This window comes from Diadema setosum, chromosome 20 (genome assembly GCF_964275005.1).
Source record: "Diadema setosum chromosome 20, eeDiaSeto1, whole genome shotgun sequence".
Taxonomy (NCBI): domain Eukaryota; kingdom Metazoa; phylum Echinodermata; class Echinoidea; order Diadematoida; family Diadematidae; genus Diadema; species Diadema setosum.
In genome coordinates, this window is record NC_092704.1 from 2713383 (window position 1) to 2739336 (window position 25954).

The 25954-nt window shown below is 38.0% G+C and overlaps 1 protein-coding gene across 1 annotated transcript; it reads right to left on the reverse strand.

Annotated features, from left to right (window-relative positions):
* Positions 1–392: 392 nt before the first annotated feature.
* On the reverse strand, positions 393–25780 carry LOC140243773 (glycylpeptide N-tetradecanoyltransferase 2-like). The gene is made up of 13 exons (XM_072323444.1): positions 25661–25780; positions 22062–22236; positions 21153–21300; positions 19839–19963; positions 18905–18996; positions 18120–18236; positions 16584–16754; positions 15725–15833; positions 14281–14391; positions 12668–12727; positions 11353–11517; positions 9980–10117; positions 393–5993 (listed from the first exon to the last, which is right to left on the reverse strand). The coding sequence occupies exons 1-13, from the start codon at positions 25777–25779 to the stop codon at positions 5973–5975; spliced, it is 1551 nt and encodes a 516-aa protein (XP_072179545.1). The 5' UTR covers position 25780; the 3' UTR covers positions 393–5972.
* Between the last annotated feature and the right edge of the window lie 174 nt (positions 25781–25954).

Here is a 25954-nt window from a genome sequence, read left to right on the forward strand (position 1 = left end):
CAGTGAAGTCAAGGAGGTATGAGAGAACTCATACCTCCTTGGTGAAGTTTTGATCCAATTTAATCTATGTATACTATCTCTTCCTCGTGGGTAACAGATGTTTAGAAAAGAATACCACAACTGTATATGTAACATTGGATACTGAACATGACATTCATAATCTTGTGTGCTAGAATCTCTCCTGTAAAAAGACACAGGTACATTCACAACTACCTGAAATGTCACAGAAAACTCAACACATGATAATTCAATCAGTATTCTGATGTTGAGAATGTTCACCAACACTTATAACGTAATGAACTTTGCACCAAACACACTGCACTTTGCTCAGAACATTCACGCAACATAAAGACAGTTCTCCATATACAAATGCAAACATACAGTTACAAGGATGTTGTCTGATATCGTTTTTATTAATGTACAAATCATCGAGTTTGAAACTGAACAGTTCACTTTCTTAGGCGAGAGCACAAATCAAATTTTACTCTTTTGAAGAGGCCACAATGCTGCACCCTTTTGATAAAAGTCATCACACTTTGCAATTTCCATCGTGAGACCACAATGAAAGATGAATCTACTCCTCCGAACATCACCATTTCCCATCTCCACAGACTGCAATTTCAGTATAAAAATGGACAGTGGCTGCAATATACGTCTACGGGAGGAAAAGACAAAATGATTCTACACCTTGGAGGCAAGAAATAGATGTTCACAAAATGTCTGTAACAGAAATGAAAGAAACTGGCGGTCATTGCAAACACAATAATTTTTCATTAAATAACTCGTCTCATCAAATTCTGCTCTCTTGAGACCAAAGAAGTGCAAAAGTTGCCGTAAGGATACATGTACAGTTAACTCCCATTATAACGAACACGGTAGGGTTATACTGAACCTCCGGTTACAATGAAGTAAAAATTCAGGCCCTAACAATATCAGCTCTATAATGTTTATTTGTTTGGTTGTAACAAAATTCTAACATGAATAAAGAAACCAGTCCCAAGAACCTCGCTATAACAGGAGTTGACTGTATAATGGCAATGTAGATCATTCACAGCAACATACCAGAACAAATAATTTGTAAGGTGGGAATGAAATGGAGACACCTCATAATGCGGTGAGCTAATGTTGCATACATGTACCTGCATGACCAGCACATCTAATATTCGAACATTTTGAATTTTGTCCTACACAGTGACTTTGTCACAATGCCATGTTTTTGAAGAGATAAATGATAATATCTGTATCTAATCCATAACATTCCACCAGTAAATGTACACTAAGATTAACAATAGGATGATGCAAATACATGGGGTGACACACTTAAAATACAGTCTGAAACTTGCAATACAATTGAATAGGAATCCATAGAAGGGTTATTATAACAGACACCAGAGTTGTACAGTATTTCATTTATTCCTCCATTCGTTTAAAGGGAACCTTGTTACAAAGAGGTGAGATATAACAAAACTCATCTCTAAAAGGGTGATTTAGCAAATCCCAACTCTTTAAATTTCCTTGTTTTTGTACCCCAATATATTAACAAAGCAAAGTAAAAAAAAACAAATTGAAGTCAGGTATCAGCCAATCATAATGTGAGTATTCAGAGATTTCTGTTTAATCTCAATCTCAATCTACATCAGGGCCCAGATATAACACGGCCATTGACACAGTCTTTAAGTCTTCATTATAACAAGGTTCCCCCATACCTCCACTACCACTCTCAGTTTGCCTAATAACCACTTTTTGCTGCTTCCACTGTGGTAGAAAACACAGCATATTGTTCATTTAAAATGTCCAGAAATATTTCATCGCACAGTTGTTGCACCTTCCAAAAGAATCAACTTTTTCACAACGTGAGGCATTGCAGTGGACTTCATTTCTTTCTTCTTTTTTTTTATTTCAGCTGCCTGATCAGGCCACTAACAGATATATTTGTGAAAAATCTGGTGGCCCCAAGTCAATTTTTAGTTGCCCCAGGATGCCAGGCCAATCTAATGTCGAGCCCTGGTATAGATGTTGGATATCAAAGCATCACAAAGCATGTATCTATCGCTGACGACCAAGACTGATGTCATCAACCTAATGGGACAATCTCCTCAGAGGGCACTTGTCTGCTGTTTTTATCATAAGTTTGCAAGCTGAAATCACATGGAATTTCCATCTCAAATTGGCAACTCCGTTGCACGCCTTCTTCACCTCGGCAACTCTCTTCAGGGTCCCGTTTCATAAAACTCGCTACTGTAAAAGTGGAAATTTTTGCGGTGCTGAAATTTTCGCGAATTTCATGCAACCAGAAACTAGTGCAAAAACAAAAGCACATGAATATTTTTGCTTGCCATATGTTCCAGTAGTTCATGTCTTTTATTCCGCGGCATTAATAACCTGCAAAACTCTTCTTACCCGGCCGAGCGCGAAAGATTTTTCCCGCGAAAATATCCACTTTTACAGTATCAGTAAAAACTGCCACATTTCTATGACAAATTTGCTCTCAGCCAATCAGATTCAAGGATTTCAGTTGCTTATAACTAACAGAAGTTGTTGTCGATAGCAAGTTTTATGAAATGGGGCCAAGGTGACTCTTGCCATTCGAATAACATGCACCAGATCCTGGCTTGATTGACACCAGTGGGTAAAGTAGTTCAGAATAAATCATGCTGTGAATACCACCTCTCTCTTTATCCATACAATGTACCACAAGGTGTCCATCAGCTGGCTAAACATGAACTAGTCTTTAGTAGTACTAAACCCTGGTGGTACAACATGTACGTTGTATGAATCGTGACCACATGTTTTGTTTGGGTAGTAGCACATTTACATTTACTACACCTACTGATAGTTGAGCCATAGCAAGCTAAATTCTACTCGGGACAGCCTCCCCCATATCACTCCCCCAATATAAAAAAAAAAAGGTTCCTATTACTTATATAATCCTATAAGGGTGCTTTTTCCCTCTTTACACTAGTCACATTTTTTCTTCTTTGTAGATTTTGAGTAGTGTGCATCTTTCTACTCACCATATATGACAAGCTATGGAAACAGAGCATGATTATAGATGAGACTTACATTGTGGCAAATAATGAATGAATAAGAGGTAGCAGTTATAAGACCTTTGACCTTTGACATCTCACAACCTTTGACCTTAGACAGCATCATGAATGATCACAGAAGTCACACACAGTACCCAACTCTCAAACTAGTTCACAATATACGTGAACAGCGCAGATATGAACATGAGAGCACCAGAATTTGGAATCCATTCTTCTTGATTGTTTCCTTCCCCGCATACTCAACATCGCTGAACTAAATAGATTTGTTGTTGTTGGTTGGGGGTTTTTTCACGCACATTGGTAAGGGAAGCGATATGAGGCAATCTACTACAAGGCATACAGAAAGGCGATTCCACAGAAAATTCCTGGACTTGGTCCACCTCACAACAAGTGCCGTGTTTCTTAAGAGCAATTTCACTGCGGTTCATCAATCTGTTTTCTGAATACTGTATAAAAACACAATTTTTCACGGCATGAAATTTTCTCAAATTGGAGCCCACGGCCTTCTTCACAGCAAGAAATTTTTGTGAGTTGCCTCTAACATTCAATGTGTATAGTGTAGACAAGAACTTTCACATGCATTTTAATTTCACGCATCATGGCTCTCGCGAAATTCGCGAAATTAAAATGCATGTGAACATTCCTCATTTTACAGTATGTATTTTCATCTACTAGCTAGGACTTAACTTTACTTGGCAACAACATAAGTATACACAATGTCACTGATAAGTAACAGCCATTTAGAACCGAGGCAATAAAAAAGTGAATGGCTAAAAGAATATTCAACTTAAATACTCAAATAGGACTACTCAGGCATGATGTACTGTTATGTGAAAATCAAGCTAATGCATTGCAACAAGTTCAAAATTATTACATTCAGACTTCATTCCATTTCAAAGAATTTAATCAAGTATTCTAGTAAATTTGTTTCATGCAAGAGATGTGCACGCATGTAGAATTTAATGAGCTTCTCTGAAATATTAGTATCTGGGTCAGACAAGACAGTGTGCATCTGAATATGATTAAGACTGTCAGAACAAAATGTGAATGTGAATGTGACTGTGAATGTGAATGTTAAAAGTGCATAATCCAACCCCACACTCTTCTTCAGTATTACCATCTCTAACTCTAGGAAAGGTTTGAGCAAAAATAGGCTTTATCAGTTACTCTCTCACTCGATATCTTGATTGGCAAGCAAAACAGAACACATTAAAAAAATAAGATATAAATTTGATTTAATATTTTCATCTACTGCTCAAGGGAGCTCATGATATTGTCATGAATTATTACACTTCTCAGTTGGGTAAATTGCTCATCATAACTCTATGCTGAAAGCTGCCGTTATTTTGAAGCCAACCTTCTTACTTCATAGAAAAGCTAATTACAATTTGTTCAGAATTGTCGAGTATACAGAGAACATGAATGTCTGTACAATGTGAGATCTCATGGGGCAGCCACAAGAAACCACTGCAACAAAGACTCGCCAGAGACCTCCGAAGATGATAACCACTACATAGATATGGGTATGTGGGGCAACACAAATCATTCTTTGTGTTCTTCTTGTTACTGTTGTTTCTGTCTATCTAGCAAATAATTTTGCTCTGGGCTTTTGTTGTAGAGTTTTAGTTTTTGGCACATATCCTACAAAGCCTTATAAAACAAAATAAAACAACATCCTCCAACAAACATAATAGAAAGGAAAATGGACGAAGGGGGAGCGAACAACCTTTATCATATTCAAGTCAGAATTTAGGCCAAATTTCTCCTTCACAATGAACCGCTGTTCTTCAGGACATACCAACTTCGTACGCTGCTTTCTTTTTAGCATCGCAACTTTTGAGAAAAAAAAAAATAATGCTGCTTCCTGACTGAAGTGAAAATCTGAGAGTAACGCGAGATTGCCTCCTGTAAATCACATCAGTGTCAAATGGAACATTGATGCGCCTTGATAGCAAATATGATTTCCATCAGAGTCGGACACTAAAATGTAGCATGGACGTTCTGATCTTCACATCTGTTTCACGTGTGATGAAGGTAACATTTCAGTCAGATATGGCTCTGAACCATGGTAGATCCATACCTCAAGTATGTATGCCATTACAACCAGCCTTGCTGTGTTCGCAGTATCTTCTTCCATTTTCCAAAACAATTCCATGAGCTGTAAAAGAAGTGTCCGAGAAGTCTATTCCAAGGATGAATACTGATTTTTTTTTTAATCGGTTGGACATAAACATAACCTTCTTCAAATCAAATGCACTTCCCACTAAATCCCACACCTGTCAAAAACTCTTGCCTCTCGAAGCCGGTGTGAATGCAAAAACGACATCAAAAATCATTTAGCCATCTCGCTCCACACTTGGCATGCTCACCTTACTTATATATCATTATCAGCAAAGATCAGTACACTTCAATTTACTGTACCTGCCATAAATATTCTGGCTTAGTGAATGGGAACCTAATAGCATATAATCACATAATCTACATAGTTCATAACTAGTGATAATTACATCCAAATTTCTCCACATGTTGTATCCGTGTCGATAAAACACAGGCAGACACAAGGATTGAGGAAGAAGCACTGTCTAGCAATGGGCATCATTGTTACGTCCCTGGGATTGGGGAGAAAATACAAAAAGGTCCAAGAAATGAACTTGTGACAGGAAAACATTCCCACACAAGTTCCAAAGTCATATTCCAGCATCATCCTCCATGTGTGTGTTTGATGCACTTTTTGGGGAAAATCCACACAGCCACCCTCGCCCGGCAGTGACAAAAGCTGAGCCAACACATACAATTGTATTGAAGGCGGAAAAGCTTGCAATTCCCTGGCAGGGATCACTGGTTGCGGGGAATCTGGCAGGACAAGCACCATTCCGCGGTCAGTGTTGTACCATGGTCAGTAGGAGGAAGATGACAGGCCATGCCTTACTGTAGTACTAGCCCAATCTGCAGCAAGAGGAAAAATATGGCATGATTAACATGAGACACCAAACATACTTAGGGACAAAAAACAAACAAACAAACCAATACAAAACATATAACAACAATAATGATAATGATACTATAAAAGTAGACATTTGATTACAATTTAGAATAGTAAGCAAATAATCAACGTTGGTGAAGGTGATGGGACAAACTATCACTTCTGAGGCGATCTGGATGTAGCTATCTTTCCGAAGCGCAGCTGAGGAAAGATAGCGTACACATTCAGATCGCTGAGGAAGTGATAGTTTGTCTCATTGCCTGAAACTAAAAGTTGATTATTTGCTTTATATTCCACATCTACGGTCCTAGAAACTCCCATTTATTCCACATCTGAAACCGTTTTAGCTGTCTTTAGGTATCCTTAGGGCTTAGGCTACGTAGTATATTTTAGACGTATGCGCGTACTTATGACAAAACAATGAATTTGCTGCGCGCACCGCGCGGCACCGAAGTGAAAGTATGTTGCACTGTGGACTATCAAGTGACCTAGTTAAATGATAGTCCACAGTGCAACGCACTTGTATTTCAAGCGTACTCATCTCGCGTTAGGACTGTATGGACTGAAGAGATCAGTGAGACAAAAAGGACTATCAACATAGAGTGTAATGAACTTTTCTTCTCAGGTGATGTGATGGGCAAAACTACGCTTTATCACGTGATCAGCTCTTGACCAATCCTATAGCAAGAGTCTTTAATAGTATGTGGAATATAATTGAAGCTATTTCTTCAATCCAAATAGATGCGACTTAGGCAAGGTTTACTATATAGTAAACACACTATCAAAACAGAAAATGATTTTTGAACTTAATTCAAGATTTGAATAGCTTGACGATCTACTCCTAAATGTACATCCCATTAATGACAATTCCATGAACAAACCATACATATGTATAACGTATGTATATACATTTGTGAATAAAATCAAAATCAAACCATATTAAGTTTAGTACCTGACTTGAGAAATAAGATTAGATTCATGAAGTACTAAAGTTATCAAAAAACAAAACACATAAACTGCCAAAACAAGAGAAAATAAAATGGAAACAAGAGATCAGACGGATAATTTATGAGGCAATCATACAGAAAACAAATTAATAAATTCTATACAGTCAAACTCGGATACCTCGAATTCGTCGGGACTGAAGAAAATGGTTCGACGTACGCGAATTTCGAGGTACGCGTACGTCGAATTTTCTTCGACTTATCCGATGTTTATCGATGTTCGACGTTTATCGATATTCAACATGGTGTCTGTTATAGTGCCTACTGATTGTTTGCATGCTTGTCAATTTGAATTGAATCAACTTTTATATGAATGAATTGAGTGAAAATCGGAAATGAAATCAAAATTTCAGAAATAAAAAAAAATCGGATGTTTGCCTTCACTTTTGAAAATGAACAGCGGTAACAATCGGCTACGTAAGATGCTAAAATAAATGTCAGGGGTTTGCGTTTAATTGTGGAAATGAATGACGGCAGTATTCGACTCGGTACGATACTAAAATAAATGTGGGATGTTTGCTCATACTTTTGGAAATGAATAACGATAAGACTCAGCCCCGTATGATGCTAAAACTAACGTTAGATATTTGATTTTGCGTTCGGAAATGAATAAGGATAACATTCGGCTCCGGAAGACGCTGAAATAAATGTAGAATTTTTGCTATGACGTTCGGAAATGAAAAACAATAACATTCAACTCCGTACGATGGTTAAATAAATGTCGGAAGTTTCCTTATACTTTCGAAAGTAAATAGCAATAGCATTCGGCTCCGGAAGATGCTAAAATAGATGTCAGATGATCGTTTTTATGTTCGGAAGAAAATAGCAGTAATATTCTACTCCATCATGTCCATATGATGCTAAAATAACTGTCTGATGCTTGCTTTTAAATTTCGAAATGAATAACAGTAACATTCAGCTGCGTTTAATGGTAAAATTAATGTTTGATGTTTGCTTTGACGTTCGGAAAAGAGTAACAATAATATTCAACTCCTGACAATGATGAAATAAATGCTGGATGTTTGCTTTTACGTTCGAAAGTAAATTGCAATAACATTTAGCTCCGGAAGATGCTAAAATAAATGTCGAATGTTTGCTTTGATGTTCTGAAGTGAATAACAATAATATTCAACTCCGTACGCTGATGAAATAAATGCCGGATGTGTGCTTTTACGTTCGAAAGTAAATGTCAATAGCATTCAGCTCCGGAAGATGCTAATCATGTCGAATGATTGCTTTTACGTTTGGCATGTTTGGAAGTGAACAGCAGTAACATTCTGCCCCATACGATGATGAAAAAAAAATTGGATATTTGCTACGGTACATTTCGAAATAAATATCAGTAACATTCAGCTATACGTTTCATGGTCCAAAATGTCTGATGTCTGCCTTGACGTTCAAAAATGAAAAACAGTAACATTCGGCTCCACGCGATGATAAAATAATTGTCAGATGATTCATTTCACTTTCGGAAGTGGACAGCAGTAACATTCGGCTCCGTTCGATAATGAAATACATGTCGGATGTTTGAAATGAATAACGGTTATATTCTGCTCCGTACGATGCAAGAATAAATAACAGATTGTTGCTTTAACATTTGGAAATGATTAATAGTATTAATCCGCTCAGTTAGATGCTAAAACAAATAGCGGATGTTTGCTTTCACGTTTGGAAATGGATTAGGATAGTATTCAGCTCCGTAAGATTCTAAAATGAATGTCGGTTGTTTGCTTTTACATTTAAAAATGAATAACGGTAACTTTCGGCTTTTTACAATGCTAAAACAAATGTCGGATGCTAACAAATGTCAGCAAATGCTCCCATTTTCTCATTTCAAACGTAAGTTTTGACCTCCTCAATATAATGGGCATCAACTTTTTAAATAATCTCTACGCCTATTTGTCAAATCTTTAAACACAGAGTAAGATGATTGAATTTTCTATTCATTTGTTTTAGACATGGGCATCTGTATCACTTCAATAATGCTTAATATTAATTTGTCTATGTTTAGTAGGACCGATTTAGTTTTTGTAATGTTTTTCCTGATTTTTTTTTTGTTACCAGATTTTACTTTCGACCACCAGAAAATAAAAATCAATGATATTGGTGGCCCGATAAAACTTAGTGCGGAGCCCTGTGTATTCTATTCTTCATTATGATCGGCCTATACTTCCAGATTTTCATAATCGCATTGCTGGGAAAAAAAAAAAGTTTCAGTGCTTGCGTTCTCGGGGAAGTAAACTTCGTGAAAGGCAAAAAAAAAATAGTTTAAAAAAAGGCACTACGAGGGAGATTGATGTTTTGACAGTGGAGCGTGATTAATGGCAAAGATATAACTGTCAACGTTAGCAGGTGCGCCCCGACGGTTGAGAAATCTACGCGCACGGTATGACTGTCTCGATCAAAAATCAAAACACAGTGGTTAAAGAAAAGCAAATGATGGGGCAGCGCGTAGTGCTATCGTAAAGCACTCCATTGGCACGGGTGCTATGTGCATACACGTGTGTTGGTAGGTGTTGGGGATTTTCCTTGTCAGCTGTGTATCGGGTATTTCTTCTTGGGCGCGCGATTGTTCTGGTCTCAGAATATTTACAATCGAGTGTGAAAACATTTGTGACATGTCTTCGCTGTCCACGCGCGCTTAATCGGAGATGCTGAGTGATGTTTGCAATTTCGATTCGAGCAACATGCTGGGAAAAACAATAAGTTAATTAAGATCGGGACATTAGATTTCCCTTCGAGGTAACCGAACTTCGAGTTATCTTTTTCGAGCTACGCGAATTTTAATACACGGAAACTCCATAGGAACAATCGGGACTTTCATTTTGCCCCCGAGGTAAGTGATATTCGGCTTATCCGACGTCGAGGTATCCGAGTTTAACTGTATTTAACAGCCACTGATGGGACATATGTACAGACTGACAAACTTGCTAGGTTAGACTCACTTCCTGAGGCTTCATGGTGGGACATTTCCAGTTGTAGATGTAGTATTGCAAGTTGCCGTCTCCGATGCCAAACTTGAGCTTCTCCAAGAAATCCTTATTGTCCATGAGATCCAAAGCATTGAACACATCAAAGTCATCCTGGACACAAGAGGGCAGCATACACAAGAGAAAGATCAAAAAAGGAAAGAAAGACACACACATGATAACATTTCCTCATCTAAAAACACAGGATTTGCCATGGAAAGGCTAATTAGAAGTTGAAGTGTTGTCAGAAGCCACAAATAATACACAAAACAACCCGTCTTCTTTAAAGACTACCACAAAAGAAAAACATTCTTCCAATAGAGTTGAATGCGGTGAAAAGAAAGATGTTAGCTCATCTCTAAACAAGTGTAGCACAAAAAAAAAAAGAGAAAGAAATGAATTAACCCCATTGTAATAAATTCCTTGGGACCGGCAGTTTTCTTTTGTTACATCAAAAACTTTCTTTTGGCCAAACAAATAAAGTATTAAAGGTAGGGGATACCTTTTACAGACCTCCCAAAATGCAGCAAAACATTAAATATGAACCTCAGGGGACTTGTTTAGGCCACTGCTGAGAAATTTGGAAGTCAACAGTTATCTACAATTTGAATAATGCACAAAACTCAACTACTCAGTAGTTCTGTGTGTCAGCCACACTTAAGCCTTTTTGTTGCAGTCTTCTGTATTTTTTTTATCTATAAACACAAATCTAAAAGTACAAGAGCTGATGTAATAACATATAGAGTGTGTGGCAAGAATGTATATGGAAATGTTTGTAATTTTTGATGAACTTTCTTCACAAAATATACATGATGGACACACATGCAGTGCATGGGTCTGCAAAGGTAGCCTAGTAATGTACTGGAATTTACGGTGAGCCCCGAAAAAAATTCAATTCAAAATCTAACGGTCAATAAAAATGTACTAAATGTTACCTTCCACTTTCAGTACTTTATGGGAGTTTCTAAAATGACACTCTCTTCAACATACCACTGTATTTATACAACTCTTCATTTAAGGCATGCAAGTGGGATTCCCTACCTTTAAAAGATACAGTCGACTCTCGTTATAACAAAGTCCTCGGGAGCGACAGTTTTCTTTCATTATATCAAAATTTTGTCATAAGGGAAGAAAGAAACAACATAAAAAATAGAGCAGATAATGCTTGGGCCTGAATTTTTACTTCATTGTAACCAGAATTTTGTTATAACCCTTTTCGTTATAATGGGAGTACACTGTACATGGACAGTAATTTTGGGACATGAATTTTTATTATGTTGTTATGAAATTTTGTTATTAACATGTGCATTATAACAGGAGAACACTTTATATAGTTCGTATTGACTGACCTGTTTTGCTAGTGTGAGGGCGTCTTGCATCAGAGCTTCCCAGGGAACGGTGGTGCAGACGTTGTAGAAGGCATAGGCGGCTTTCAGCTGCTTGTGGACCGGATGGTGCATGATGGACGAGGGGAGTGTGTAGAAGCTGATCATGTCCGTCACTTTCCCTTCATTCTTCACATTTCATGAGGTGGACCAAAAAGCATGAAAAACAAGGAATGGATTATCAAAGCGGATATTCTCTCGCGAGCCTAAAATTAATTAAATTCTTGTGCCAAATTGTTTTGACAAACTGCCCTACACTGAGGTATTTACTTTGATGTAGGGTTATTTGTAAATTAGTTGAATAAAGAGGCATGAACCAAAAACTTGCACTGAAATAAACACACCGTCAAGTTCGTGTTTCAGTGTTCATTAATACTATAAAAAGCAAAATGATTCCTAGCTTTATTTCTCTTGGAAACTGCAGATAACTGAAAGCTGATATGTGACTAATGATAGTGTCAATTTGTTTTGCCATGTCTTTGCATTGAGAAAAAAAGAAACTAATTTCTCAGCTCCAACTAATTCATACTCTGATGTGTATAACACAGAATGTTGGTGTAATATCTCAGAGTAAGTGAATACAACCACTTGTTCATTTCTTCATGGTACACTAGATTGATTGTGCAAAGGTTTCAAACAATGTCACACAAAGATATTAAGCATTAAAGTAAAAGCCTAGACAGGGGGGCATGGTGCCCATTTGAATAAATTTAGATCCTTACCCCTTGGGATGCTACCCTGCCAAGTTTAATGAAAATTTATCATGCGGTTTTTAAGAAGTAGAAACTATAAAAAGTTACAGACAACGGATGACAGACATTGAATGATTGCGATAGTTCACATGAGCTTTTGGCTCATGATTTTCACAACAATCTCATGATACTGTATAAACCAAATATTTCGAGGTTTTTGTTTTCGCGAATTTCGCGAGTCCGGTGCTATTCGTAAATTTAAAAACACCCGAAAATATCAACTCTCATCCCTTCATGGATGTGATGCGCATGCATACATTTCTCCATTCAGTAATGTACTCCATAATCGCAAAGTTATCCACTTGCGATATTGTCACGAAGTCCCGATTCACAAAAAATTAGACTTGCTAATTATGGCGTAGGCAGTATTTTGCCAAAGTTCACGCAATCAGTTAGCCAGGCTGCCAGGGGGTCCAGGCAGGAGAGTCTCCCATGCATGAGATGCTTGGGGACGGAGTCTCTGCATGCTCCTCATACAAATGATGAACAATGCACTCAGCAACAAGCGGGTAAATCTCTCCACTCACCTCAACGACAAATGTACAGATGATATTCGGTCTTGGGGTGAACCAGTGTGTGAACTCCGCCTGCAAATCATCAAATCAAATGTTTCAGATTATCGTATTATCAAAAGTTACTGCTATAAACACAAATATGAATGCCACTGTCCCCTCCCCCCATCTTCTTCATTCCTACCAGTAATCCTTGTAGTGTTTTGTTTGGGGTTCGACAAATCTGATGGCACCCCTTTCTTCACCAACTGACTGATGTCACTCAAGTAATAATCATCTAAAAGAAATCATATTATCCCTTTAAATCAAAAGGACTGACTGCTGTATTATTACACTTGAGTGGATGTATGTAACATATCTTACTTTACAGCCAGGTTAGGGGTGCAGTCCATTATATGCTAATGAAATAATAAAGTAGGTTACAGAAAAAACAAGGAAAAGTAGAAATTACGCGGTGCGTAATATATGTCCCCGCCGGAAGTAGCATTTTGTAGCAAAATGTGCAATATAGGTAAAAAATCAAGGTCAAAGGTCAAAGAAGGCAAAGGTCAAAATTCTGTGTGCAAGTTTTGAAGCCCTCACCTAGTGCCATCACATAAAACACAGAATCGAAATCGGGTTAGAAATGGCGAAGGAGTAGCATTTTGTAGCAAAATGTACAATATAGGTCAAAAATCAAGGTCAAAGGTCAAAGAAGTCAAAGGTCAAAATTCTGTGTAGAAGTTTTGAAGCCCTCACCTAGTGCCATCACTTAAAGCAAACAGAATCAAAATCGGGTTAGAAATGGTGAAGGAGTAGCATTTTGTAGCAAAATGTACAATATAGGTCAAAGGTCAAGGTCAAAGGTCACAACTGAAATTCTGTGTAGAAGTTTCAAAGATCCCACGTAGTGCTATCATATAAAGCAAACAGAATCAAAATTGGCTCATAAATGACAGAGAAGTAGCAAATTTAACATTTTGATCACACACGGATGCACGGACGGACGTACGGACGGACGCACGGACGCACAGACACACACACGTACGGAGCCCGTTTCAAAGTCCCCTGCTCGAACTCGTTCGGCAGGGACAAAAACAAGTGTTGGTCACAATGGTATTTGAATGTGATGATATTAATGTAAGGATTTGACAATATTTGCAATGTAATTTTCCTTCAGGGATGGTATAGTATTGGTGGAAATGAGGATTGGCCTTTCAACATTTTGTGAGATTCCAAGAAACTACTCATAAAATGGTACAGAGCATAAATTCTAAGAGGAATTTAAAGTTTGTTTGATAAAAATCAGTTTTGGAATGGCTGAGACATCTCAAACCAAAGTAAAACAAAGTGATTGTAATAAAACGTGGGTCCCACCTTTTATCAGGATTGCTCTAGTTTAGATATTTCAGCCATTTCAAAACCAATTTTCATCAAATAAACATTGGATTGGATTCCTCTTGAAATTACAAGTTCTTTCAGATTTCATAAGAGGTTTCTCAATATCTCACAAAAAAACCCAAAATAGAATCATGAAGTTAGGTCTCAACCAAAACTATATGATCCCTTTTGAGCTAGCTGCTCAACAGCAAATATATTTCTAAAGATGAATGTCTACTGCTTGTTGCCTATAGGCTGTATTGACTCACCAGATCGAAGCTTGGGGCCAACTTGAACTTCTCTAGGTACTCTGAGAGCAGCTTGTGGCATTGCTTCATATCTTTGGCGTGGATGGGACGCAGGCCTGGTGTTTTTGTTTCCTGGAGGAGGGCAAACACAGAGACAGTCACGGTGTCAATTCTTTCAAACCCGTCATCAACATCAATCTTCCCAAAGTTGAAACTTACTAAAATCACAAACCTGTCATAATTGAATTTTGTTTCTCCCTGAATAAGACTCTGATTCTTAATGAGGAATAACTACATTCAAATCTAGTACTTCAGCAGGCATTTTGGCCCAAATTCTTGAAGGTAAATGTAGATGAAATAAAATTAATGGTTTAAATTCAGTCACTGGACTAAAACAAGCACAAAATAGGTATACACTTCAGATACATATATCAGTGTGTGTCTATTATTGATGTATTGGTGGGATATACAATGTGTCATGCACATTTACACAGTCAAAAGTAATTGCATAATCCATGGCCTCAAACTTAGATTACCTTTGTGAATTCTGACAGTTACCTCCAGCTAAACATGTCTCCATAAAGTCAACAGTATTTTACAGTATCCTACACCCTACGATGATGATACAGTAAATTTTGATTCACCCCCAAGATACCCTCATGCAATTTACTATTACACTGTATATCTGTATAAGCAACCAAAAATAGTGGAAATACCAAAATCATCATATTTTATATCACCATGCACACTTTACTGACACTATTCTCCAATCTTTGAGCTTTATGTCCTCATCAGAGCAAGAACAGCCCTGATTATTCTGAAATTTATAACATTCCTGTACATAAAGATGGCAGAAATAACACTACATTACTAGAACTTGTTGGTTTCTAAAAGTTACTTCGAATTTGGGCACAAGGCACTCTCAGCTACAATATCACCTACAACTCATCATCCCCCAAATGGAAAAATATATCCCACAAACAAACATATCAAGGAGCCATCACTGTATTATTCAACAAGTTGTCAAAGAAATACAAATCAACCGTAATTCCGCTTTCAAATGTACAAAAACACGAGGCTGTGACTGAGTATGAGTAAACCTAGTCATACAACATTTGCTCAGGTTCACAACTGTAGCCGAAATTCTGCCATTTTCTATTTTCTAGTGGAATAGCTTTGCACATGTTAAAAGCAAATATGATATTATGACATTATCTCAGTGTCAGACTGGATGAATACTGTATAACGAGGAATGATCGTGTGCATTTTAATTTCACGAATTTCACGAGAGCTGAGTTTCACAAAATTAAAATGCATGATAAAGATCTTGTCTACACTATATGCATTGAATGTTAGAGGCAATTCGCGAAAATTTCATGCTGCATTTGACTCCGCCGGCTCCCATTCGCGAAAATTCCATGCAGCGAAAATATTGTGTTTTACAGTAATGGATTATCACCCGCACCTCAGGTAGTTTGTAGAGTTTTATCGTTCGCTGCAGGGTCATGTTTCGTCCTAGGTGAGAAAACTTGACCTCCACAAGTTTCTTGGGGTTCAGTGATCGATGCCAATATCTGGAGAGATGAGACAATGAAAAAGAATCGAGGACAGCATAGTTTGTCAATTCAGAGGTCAAAAGTTATTTAAGGACTTCTTTAGCTTGATAAGAGAGCACTCCACTGAAGTATTTTCTTAGCTCACCTGCAGTCACTGAATTTTTACCTCAATTTTCATGCATTCAGTACAATGTCAAGACAGCATTTTCTTAGATAAAATTTTGTCTTTGTATAGTCTTATAGATCATATATATTATTATTTGATCTGTATGTTTTTATGTAGTAATTGTGTGAGCCTTAGTTACTGTGTTCTTCTGAGGTGACATACTGACTGTTGAATTGAATTAATATTTGTGCTATGCAGCTGTTAAGGATACAATGCATACAGATAAGTGAGCAATCATGATGCCAACGGCTTTAAGTCTCCTCTGAAAAAATCACATTCCTAAACAAGGGCACAACTGCTGCTGTATGGGGACTCAAACCAGCGACCTTGTGATTGACTGTCCATGGTCTTATCCACTGGGTCACAACAGAAAAAGTATGAAATGTAAACATGACTACAGATGGCAAATCCACACCCCACTCCCCCCCCCCCCCCAAAAAAAAAGGGAATATGGTCAACAGATCAAAAAGTCAAACAGCAGTATGTGACTATTTAGTTACTCTGAAATTAGACATGAAAATTATCAGTGAAATGATACAAATGTGAAAGATTTAAGTAGAAACGGTTCTTGTGAATGTTAACGCAAAAAGGACACAACTCACCTGCACGTTGACACTGGCTTAGGAAGAACAACACCTGCTGTGTAGACGGCCTGAAATACTCCCGTAAGGTGCACCCGACGCGTGATTTCTCGTATAAGGACTGGGGCGACACGTTTCGATCGCAGTTTCTTATGCACACACAGGAAGTTGATTTCTACCATTTTGACGACTCTTTGGAACAGAAGCAAATGGCAGACAAAGAAAGTAGAAAAATGTTAATGAAGATTTTTTTTTTTAATTTCTTCCTCATCATTTATACAAGAGAAGTACAAGTTTGTGGGTCCCTTTTGCAACTCGGAAAAATAGATTCCTTTCATAAGCTGGTATATTGTAGAGCAACGTAATCACAACTTTGCTCAGAATAATAAAACTGGAAACTTCTTTATGATGGAGAAGGAATAAATACAATAGACTTTCAGTGAATTTATTTGGACCTCCCCCCCCCCCCCCAAAAAAAAAAAAAAAAAAAAAAAAAAAAATCAGACCATTATTCTCAGTACAGTTAGTTCTCAGTTAGTTTTTCATTTCATTTTCAAGAGACTCTGAGGTGTATTATCCTAACATTCATACACGATGTTGGGAAAGGTTATTCTTCAACCATGCAAAAAAGTTTGTGACATTTGCAAAAGGGATATTTATACAGCCTATAATACACAGGATTAAGCTGCTGCTGAGGGCTACCTGAAAGTGATCAGAGCTCTACATAGTAATCATTTGTCTCTAGTGGGACTGAGCATTCTGAGGTACTTATGGGGCAAGCACCCTAAAGCATATCTAGGAGTTATAACCTTGTGGGTTGTCATAGGTACTAAACGATCGCAGGTCAAATCAAAGCTGAAGAATATGCTTGTACTCTGACATCTTTCACTAAAGACTACATGGGAGTTCTCAATACCAATTTCCAAGGGGTGGCAACTCTAATTTTTCGTGACTTCATTATACATTCCAAAGGGTTATTATCTAACCTAATATGACTGTTTTGCTGGACAATAAATATGCCAAAATTGGAGAGAGACTTTTAGCAGTTGAAAAAGATCTAAGGAACCTATCAAGAAATTAATGCCTCACTGCAGACATTTTAGTCTGTCAGGTACTGGTGTGACTTCAGTTAAATTGATAATTTTAAAAGGTGGCTGCTAAGAAAGCTGTGGATGCTGGTAGGCAAGTGATTGCAGGACCAACGGCTCAAAGTCCCCTCGGAAAGAATAGACAATGAGATAAAGTGCCTTGCCTAGGGTCACAAACCACTGCTACCAGGGGATTTGAACCAGAGACCTCTTGATTGAGAGTCCGTGGTCTGAACCACTGGGTCACAACAAATTCTGCTTATAATCAGACCTCCCAACCATTTTAAATTTGGAGGAAAGAATCTGAATTTTAACTATTCCCAGCTCTTGTTCCAATAGGCTTTTCCTATATTTCTTGATAATTTGGCTACACGCTCCTATGGGAACTGCTCTATCTTTCCTACTTTTGAGCCAAATCATCCCTATTTTTCATTCAGAAAGGTTGGGAGGTCTGCATAATGAGACTGACCTGCCATTGACCTTTATCCTTGCTGGGACTGCACTGATAAATCCCACCAGCTTCTTGTTGGCGTCCACTCGCACTGTACAGTGCCAATCCCTCAGCCAGCCTGGTGGGGTTAACGCCCTGTGATAAGAACCACACAGACAAAACTTGAAAATATCACGCACAGAGAGCAGTGTCTGTGATCTCTTCCAGACTACCATGTTCCACAACAAAGCTACATCTCCAAAGTACGGGAGATTAAAAAAAAGACGAAAATTTCACAATTATGAGAATGTCATCATCTTTCACTGGCAATGGGTGAGAAAACAGACACTGGACTGACCTTCATTTTCACTTTTTCTTTTGCCATCACCTGTCAAATCATTGACAATCAAAGGGAATCCTCCATTGATGTGTTGGTTTGTACAAAAAACAAAAAACTCACAGAAGTAAATCAGTGAAAGTTTAGTGAAAAAAAAAATTCACACACACACACACACACACACACACTAAAAAAAAAAAGAATTCGAAACTCTGCAATGTTTACAGAGTAAGAAAAATTTGCAAATCTTTGTGATGTAGGCATTGAGAACCTCTCCATTGCTTTGCATACAAGATTTCACTAATTTTCAGGCTCAGGCCCCTTTTGACTCCAATTTTCATTTTTCTCAAACATTTGGGCACAGACAGAACTTTGCCGAGAAGAACACACAAAAACATATCACTCTCATTATACACCAAAAACTTTTGGTGTACATGCAAAAACTTTTCTGAAGATGCACTTTAAAGTGACGATGAAATGTACTGACCACTGTAGGAACTCTGCTGAGTAGTCAAAGCGGAACATGTTGTCATCATCTTCCACATAGTTTTCATTCAGGAGGTTGTAGAGTTCTTTCAGCTACACAAAAATTTCAAGTGTGAAATGGGAAAGAGGAAATTACATCAGTTGCCTTCATACGTGTGTGTGTTCTCACAGATACAAATTTTCCTTTACTTTCAGGAAACATATGAAACACCTGAAACACAAGGTAGCCAACATGTGGGCTGGAAAGACATACAAATCATGTAATCACACAGGATACAATTCCCATATCAAGACATAAATTAGGATTCAGCAAGTAAACATGCGACAGGCAGCACACAGCATATTTTATGTATCACTCATTAACTTCATTAATAACTGAATAGCAACAAATTACACAACATCAGTTGGTTTAAAATTTGGAGTAAACTTTCCCATTTTGTATCTTCTACAGGATATGTCACTGCAACTTTTTTAAGCTCAGTTTGATGTCCACACAGTTGTATTCCTTTATTCTTTTTATCTATTTCCTTTCTACAGGCTACCTATTTGAATCTATAGCTTAAGTACAAGTAAATTTATAATTCATAACTAGTGTCTGTTGAATGCAAAATCTGGTTCAGGTGAAAATAACTATACTGTACTATAAACAAAAATTTTGGTGTATAAAAAATCATGCAAACATATCCCTTGAATTCACTGTTTCCTATGTCATTCTTTCCTATCTCTTCTTTCCATTTTTTCTCCTTTTTCATTTCACTGCATTTCTACATCATATCCCCAACAGTCCAACTAAAAATGTTGACAGGTTTTATATTCGAGTTGATGTTCTAACAGACAGGTTGAACGCCACCTTTTTGAGACTGATGCACTAGTGGATGACACTGGTCATTACAGGTAAAAAACCAAGGAACTGACCAACCAATGAGATGACCCACCTCGATAGGACTGTGAATGTCCAGTGTGTCCCATGAGAAGCCGCCAGGAAGGGAGTACGGCTCTTGCCTGATGTCCGTCTTGTTTGCTTCTACCGGCTCATTTGTCTCGCTGTTGATTTCATCCTCTATACACACACAAACACAAACAAGGGACAAAGACAGATGGATGTTAAATCATCTTCATATGATGACATAAATGGTATCTCGGGGTACCAAATAAAAATCAGCCATTTTGTTGAATTATTAATTTATTTAAAAAGGTTGTACCCTGGGTGCCAATAAGAGGAAATTATTTTGGTGCTGGAGCTAGCGCACGCTAGCCACTGCACTGCACTGCACTGAAGCACACACTAGTGGTAGCACAGCGTATAACATGCAGTGGCATGGGAATGGCTATGTACACGCACACACAGTGCATGCATTTTTCTCTGGCTGTCCTCGAGTGGACTTCAGGTGGCGCTACACAACGCGGTAACCCAGGGTACTACGGTACCCCGGGGTAACGCGTGAATGATGCATCATATTCAGAAAGAATCAAGTCTTTGGGGATACCATCCCTAAAGTATCGACATGAACATGCAGATATGATTCAAGTTTTCCATACATTGCATAACATGGAAGATTTTGATCTTGTTACGTTCTCTTTGTCATCTACAGTCAACTTACAAGAGGTCATAAGTTTTAGGTTGAATTTTAAAGGAAGGTGTCGCACTAGTAAGAGATTAAAGCTAGAGAGCAGCAAATTCTTTGAATAGCCTTTGTACCGATACTGTCAAGGCAACATCAGTTTAACAACGGCAAGTCTAAGCTCAATGAACACTGGAAACATAAGCATAATAAATTTTATCCAGATTGCATGAATTGACCATCCCGTGGATACATCACATCAAATTCGTCAGGTTTAGGATTGGATCTGTTGAATGGCACTCTACAATTCTGACTTACTGGGCGTCATCATAGGTAATTCAAGAAATTCAGTTAATTCAGGTGATTTTAAGATTTACGTGACTGTAAAACATATTATCTTTAAAGACCTTATAGTGCAGACTGTTGTGGATGTTCATAGAAGGTAGCAACACACAGTCTATTTTTACCTCATAGGTTATTTGCAGAGTCTATTGTAACTTCTATGCTTGGCCAAACACTTATTTCAACACATCTATCCATGCCTAAAGTTGTGCAAAGAACACAACTATTCAAAGTTTGTTTTTTGTTTTATTTACAGATCATTTCGTCTGGTGATAATACACACAAAACACCTTTGCATTATTGTTTCAACAATCTGAAAATCAGTGACACTGGCTGCTGACTCACCAAGATTTGGTACGGGCTGGGTCTGCCAAAAGTTGTAGGTTTTCTTCTTGGCTTCATCGATGCTCTTCGCTGGACCTTGAAGCTGGGTTCCCTGTGGGACTAGGAGCTCCATGGCTGCTTTTAACTTTGACATCGACAGTTGGGTATTCTGGGTGAGGAGAAAGAGCATGAAATGCGTTGGAGACAGATGAGTGAAAGTGTTCGAAGATTTGTTTCTTATAACACTTATGATTATTCTGAGGAAACATACATGTATAGAGTGGTTATTAAAACGGTGACAACTCAACATCTCGACATCTGTAGAATACTGTCATCAAACATAAGACATCTCCAAATGGTTACCAAACTTTGCCTTGTAAACTGAGATCCATGCACAAACAGTGCAACAGTTAGTACATGTAGTCTCTTCCCATCATCTTACCCCTTTCCGTGCCAGTGACATTAGACAGTGTGTACAATGCTATGGGGTTTCCTGTACCAATTGACACTCAAAGCACACAAAGGGTTAATACTTATCATCTTGGATCTTGCACAGTAAGAGAAAAAAACAATTCGGTAAATGTCTTCACTTCACAGCACTTTACTCATTTTGCTCCAGAACACTAACATCTATTAGTTCATTTTCATACTTAAAAAAGAACAGCTGCATCAGTTTCACAAGTGAGGGTTAAAATCATATTGTACAAAAAAAAAGAAAAATGTGCCCTTCCAATTCAAAAGAAAGTATCTACATCAAAATACTACTACTACTACCACCATCAAAAACAATGATTATTATCATCATCATCATTATCACCATTATCATCATCAACATAATAACAACAATGTGTCGTTTAGGTCTACCAGAATTTCATGCACATAAATCATGACTGATATATTCTGATGCTGCAGAGATGCATGGAAGCTTACTTGCAGAGTGCGAGAATCAGTCTGGTCTGCTGCTACTGCAATCTCGCCCTTCTTGTCCTTGTTTTTCTTCTTCTTCTTCTTCTTCTTCCCTCCATCCTCGGCCCCTCCCACTGCACCCTGAATGGCTGCAGACGTGGATGGCTGCTCCCCTACATCTTCTGATTGTGAGGATTTTCTGTGGTGGTGAGAAAGTCCGGCACAACAGATTGTGAGAGTGGAAATGTGATTTTAGATATAGAAAGGCAAAAAAGATAATGGAGGAAAATGGAGGAAAATGAAGGATCTTCTGTCAAATCCATATTCAAAAGAGAAACAAGAAGAAGCAATGGTAACAAAGATGGTAAGAAATTTGAAATGTTATTCCAAATTAAAGGACAAGTTCACCTTCATAAACATAAGGATTGAGAGAATGCAGCAATATTAGTAGAACACATCAGTGAAAGTTTGAGGAAAATTGGACAATCGATGCAAAAGTTATGAATTTTTAAAATTTTTGTGTTGGAACCGCTGGATGAGGAGACTACTAAGGCTCATGATGTCACATGAGTACAACAGTATAAAGAAAATGTAAAGAAAATTCAACATATTTTCACTTTTTTCGCATAATAAAAAAGCACTTGACCTGCTTCTTTCTGAAGGCAATGGGAATAATATTACCCATAACATATGTCAGTAACAAGTCAAAGGAATGTGTACTTTTTTCAAAAGATGAAATTTTGTGAAATTCTCTTTATATTTTCCTATATTGTTGTATGCATGTGACATCATACACTGCAGTAGTCTTCTCATCCAGCGGTGACTGCACAAAAACTTCAAAAATTCATAACTTTTCAACGGATTGTCCGATTTTCCTCAGACTTTCAATGATGTGTTCTACTAATATTACTACATTCTCTCAATCCTTAAGGTGAACTTGTCCTTTAAGAAAACTGAAAAAATATTTGGTCCTTGAATTTGTCTCATGAATTCTTACATTCCTTAATTAAAAGAGCAAATACAGAAATTTTGTCCATTTTATCACCTTTGCGACTTACTGTGTCAGTTAAACTTTGAGTTGACAGAAAATTCTGATGTTCCCCCTTAAACTTCCCCACTATGTTTTTGTTTGAGAATATAAAGAGAAACAAGGGAATGAAAACTTATTTCTATTTCATTCATGTCTATCATTGCGTTAAATTGGTCTTCTGTTATCATTGTAATATTGAAGGATATTTTTATTTGCATATTAATTTCAATATGTCAATTTCTGCAATTTTTACTTTTGTGCCTTAGAGGACAAAAATGAATGTGATCACTCATGCGTAAATTTCCCTTTGTATAAACCTACCAGGTTGACAGCCAATTAAATAACCTTTAATATGGTATATGACACAATTATGATTTTTATCAAAATCTTCTATAAAAATTATGAACTCGAAAAAGTGTTTACTTTCTTTTTTTCTTTTTTTTTCGCTGAGTGTAGATACTTGCTGATCTGTGCAACACAATTACGCAAGATTCACAGTATCAGAAATTCAGTATCACAGATATAATTTTGCAGCATGTTTCAATATTAGGGAGCTTTATATTTTCGCGACGGGACATTCAGAGGGGGAAAAAAATGTTCTGAGCATGCGCAGAAACGCGCATCAAGTCGATCTATTTATAGCTTGCATCGTCCGAGTTTTTCACTAGGCGTTCTGGGCTATTTCTACGTCCACTCAATTCACGTTGCAGAGACATACTTGATGCACCGATCATATGGGGGCGCCATTTTTTATACGTTGCGTCTCAGCGTAATCTAAAGCTACTTTTAAACACGACGCAGGGAAGAGAACGTCCAGCTTAAGCTTCATCTCAAACGTCCGTGCGTTAAAATCTAAAGCTCCCCATTGATCCATATAATGTGTTTGTATTGATTACAGGAATGCTTTATTGTTCAAGGCTTCATTTTATCATATCAACTTGTCAAACAGCCATGTGCTCAAAAGTCTGCTGCGTGGATCCTTTAATGGAGCATCTGATTTTCCCTATATTACCCAAGTTCTCAAAAGCCTCCCCCACTGGCTTTCTAGTGTCTAAAAGAACAGAAGTGCTTCCTAAGTGGTCATGTAAAGCAAAAAACACATAAACACATTGATAAAACCGACGCCTAGAACTTTACTCTTTCTACCTAATTACATGCAAATTTAAGTTGATTTGAAAATTGTCTTTAAAATAGGTGTACAAAGACAGAAAATCATAATTTTTATTGAATATTGATGGCATCCTGCGTATACTTTTGATAGTTTTTCTAGGTACACTAAAAGAAAATCACATTTTCATGAATGAGGAGGGCACGAGCATTTTCGCGAGATGTTGTTTTTGTGAATTGACAGAGTCCATCATAAGCGCACTATCATAGCACATGACATTTTTGTGTGTTGTTAAACGGTCCAACTGAGCTGTGATTTGTGAAATTTGCGAAAATGAAACCCTCGCAAAAATAACAGCTTATACAGTATTATTTTTTGCGTTGAGCGGCTCAAGTCATGTCGCGAGTTCTTGAATTCACACTCCAAGATTGTCAACCCATTCAAAATGTGCGGGGAAAATTTTGAAGATATTTTTGTGGGATGAACCCATTTAGAATTCTCGCCAGCTGAGCCTAAAAGTAGCACTAAATGCGCTAAAATTAATGCACTGTGAAAATTTGTGTGTTTACAGTATACACATATCACATGCACACCCACCCACTCCCATCCACGCCACACATGTGTAAATTTACAGTGCACAGACACACAACTTGTCACGACTTCACACAAGCAAGCCTACCGACCTACTGACACTGTACAGGCAGGCACAGCAGCATACACATAATTACTGCACTAAGTAAAATAAGTATTAGACGGTCTAATTACACTGCTTGCTTTTTCCTGTGGGTGGGTGGGATAGCCATAGTATGGTGGTGGTGGTGGTGGTGGTGGTGGTGGTGGTGGTGGTGGTGGTGGTGGTGGTGGTGGTGGTGTGTGTGTGTGTGTGTGTGTGTGTGTTACTGCAGCTATGCAGTGTAGTGTAGCGTGCCGTAGGTTAGGGCGATAGGGGCACAGTGGCTAGTGCCACAGATCATCCCATCCACAAATTAATCTTTTGACCCCGAGCTAGAGAAAATGTAGATTTCTATGACCCCTGTGGCTGTGATTGTGATGCAATAATTTTATGTTTAGGCCTAGGCCTACATTGTCTAAAAAAGATGCACGATGCAGCCAAGAGTTACGCTGCATGTATGCGAAGCTCACTTTACGTTCATTTCTCAAAGAAACTCCCCAAGACTTCGCAAGATAGAGTCGCTACCGCGGCCACGGCCCCGGGATCGGATCCGGGAGAATTCGTGACGGCTGGAATCACAGTACCGGGAGGAACGGCGAGCGAGGCGGCGCCGCTGCGTGGATCTAAGGCGGATGTAAATACGCAGCCGAGAGCTAGTTGCCTCCAGTCCAGCTTCACACACCCGCACCCAATTGGGCCCAACGCAGCAGTGCAGGGCTGCAGAACATGTGCGCCTGTAAACACATTATTCGAGAAGAAAAATAGATCAAAGGGTTGCACATGCATTCAAATAAAACACAACAATGACATACGCTGGTGGTTGCTTGGAAATTCCTGGCTCTTCTGCAACATCAGCGACATTGTTGTCCGTGTTTGCTGGCGTCGCTTCGGTCACATTTTCACTTTCCTTGGGTTCCATGTTCTCCGCCATATTGGTGTCTCACTTCATAAATGTCATATTTCCTGCAATACTTTTTTATTGAAAACTGAATATTATTACACTCTCAAAATTTCAATTATTTTATCTTTTCATTCATTATATATATTTTTCTAGTATGACTATGTAGTCTTGAAATCGGAATGAATAATGTATTTAAATGTCACAT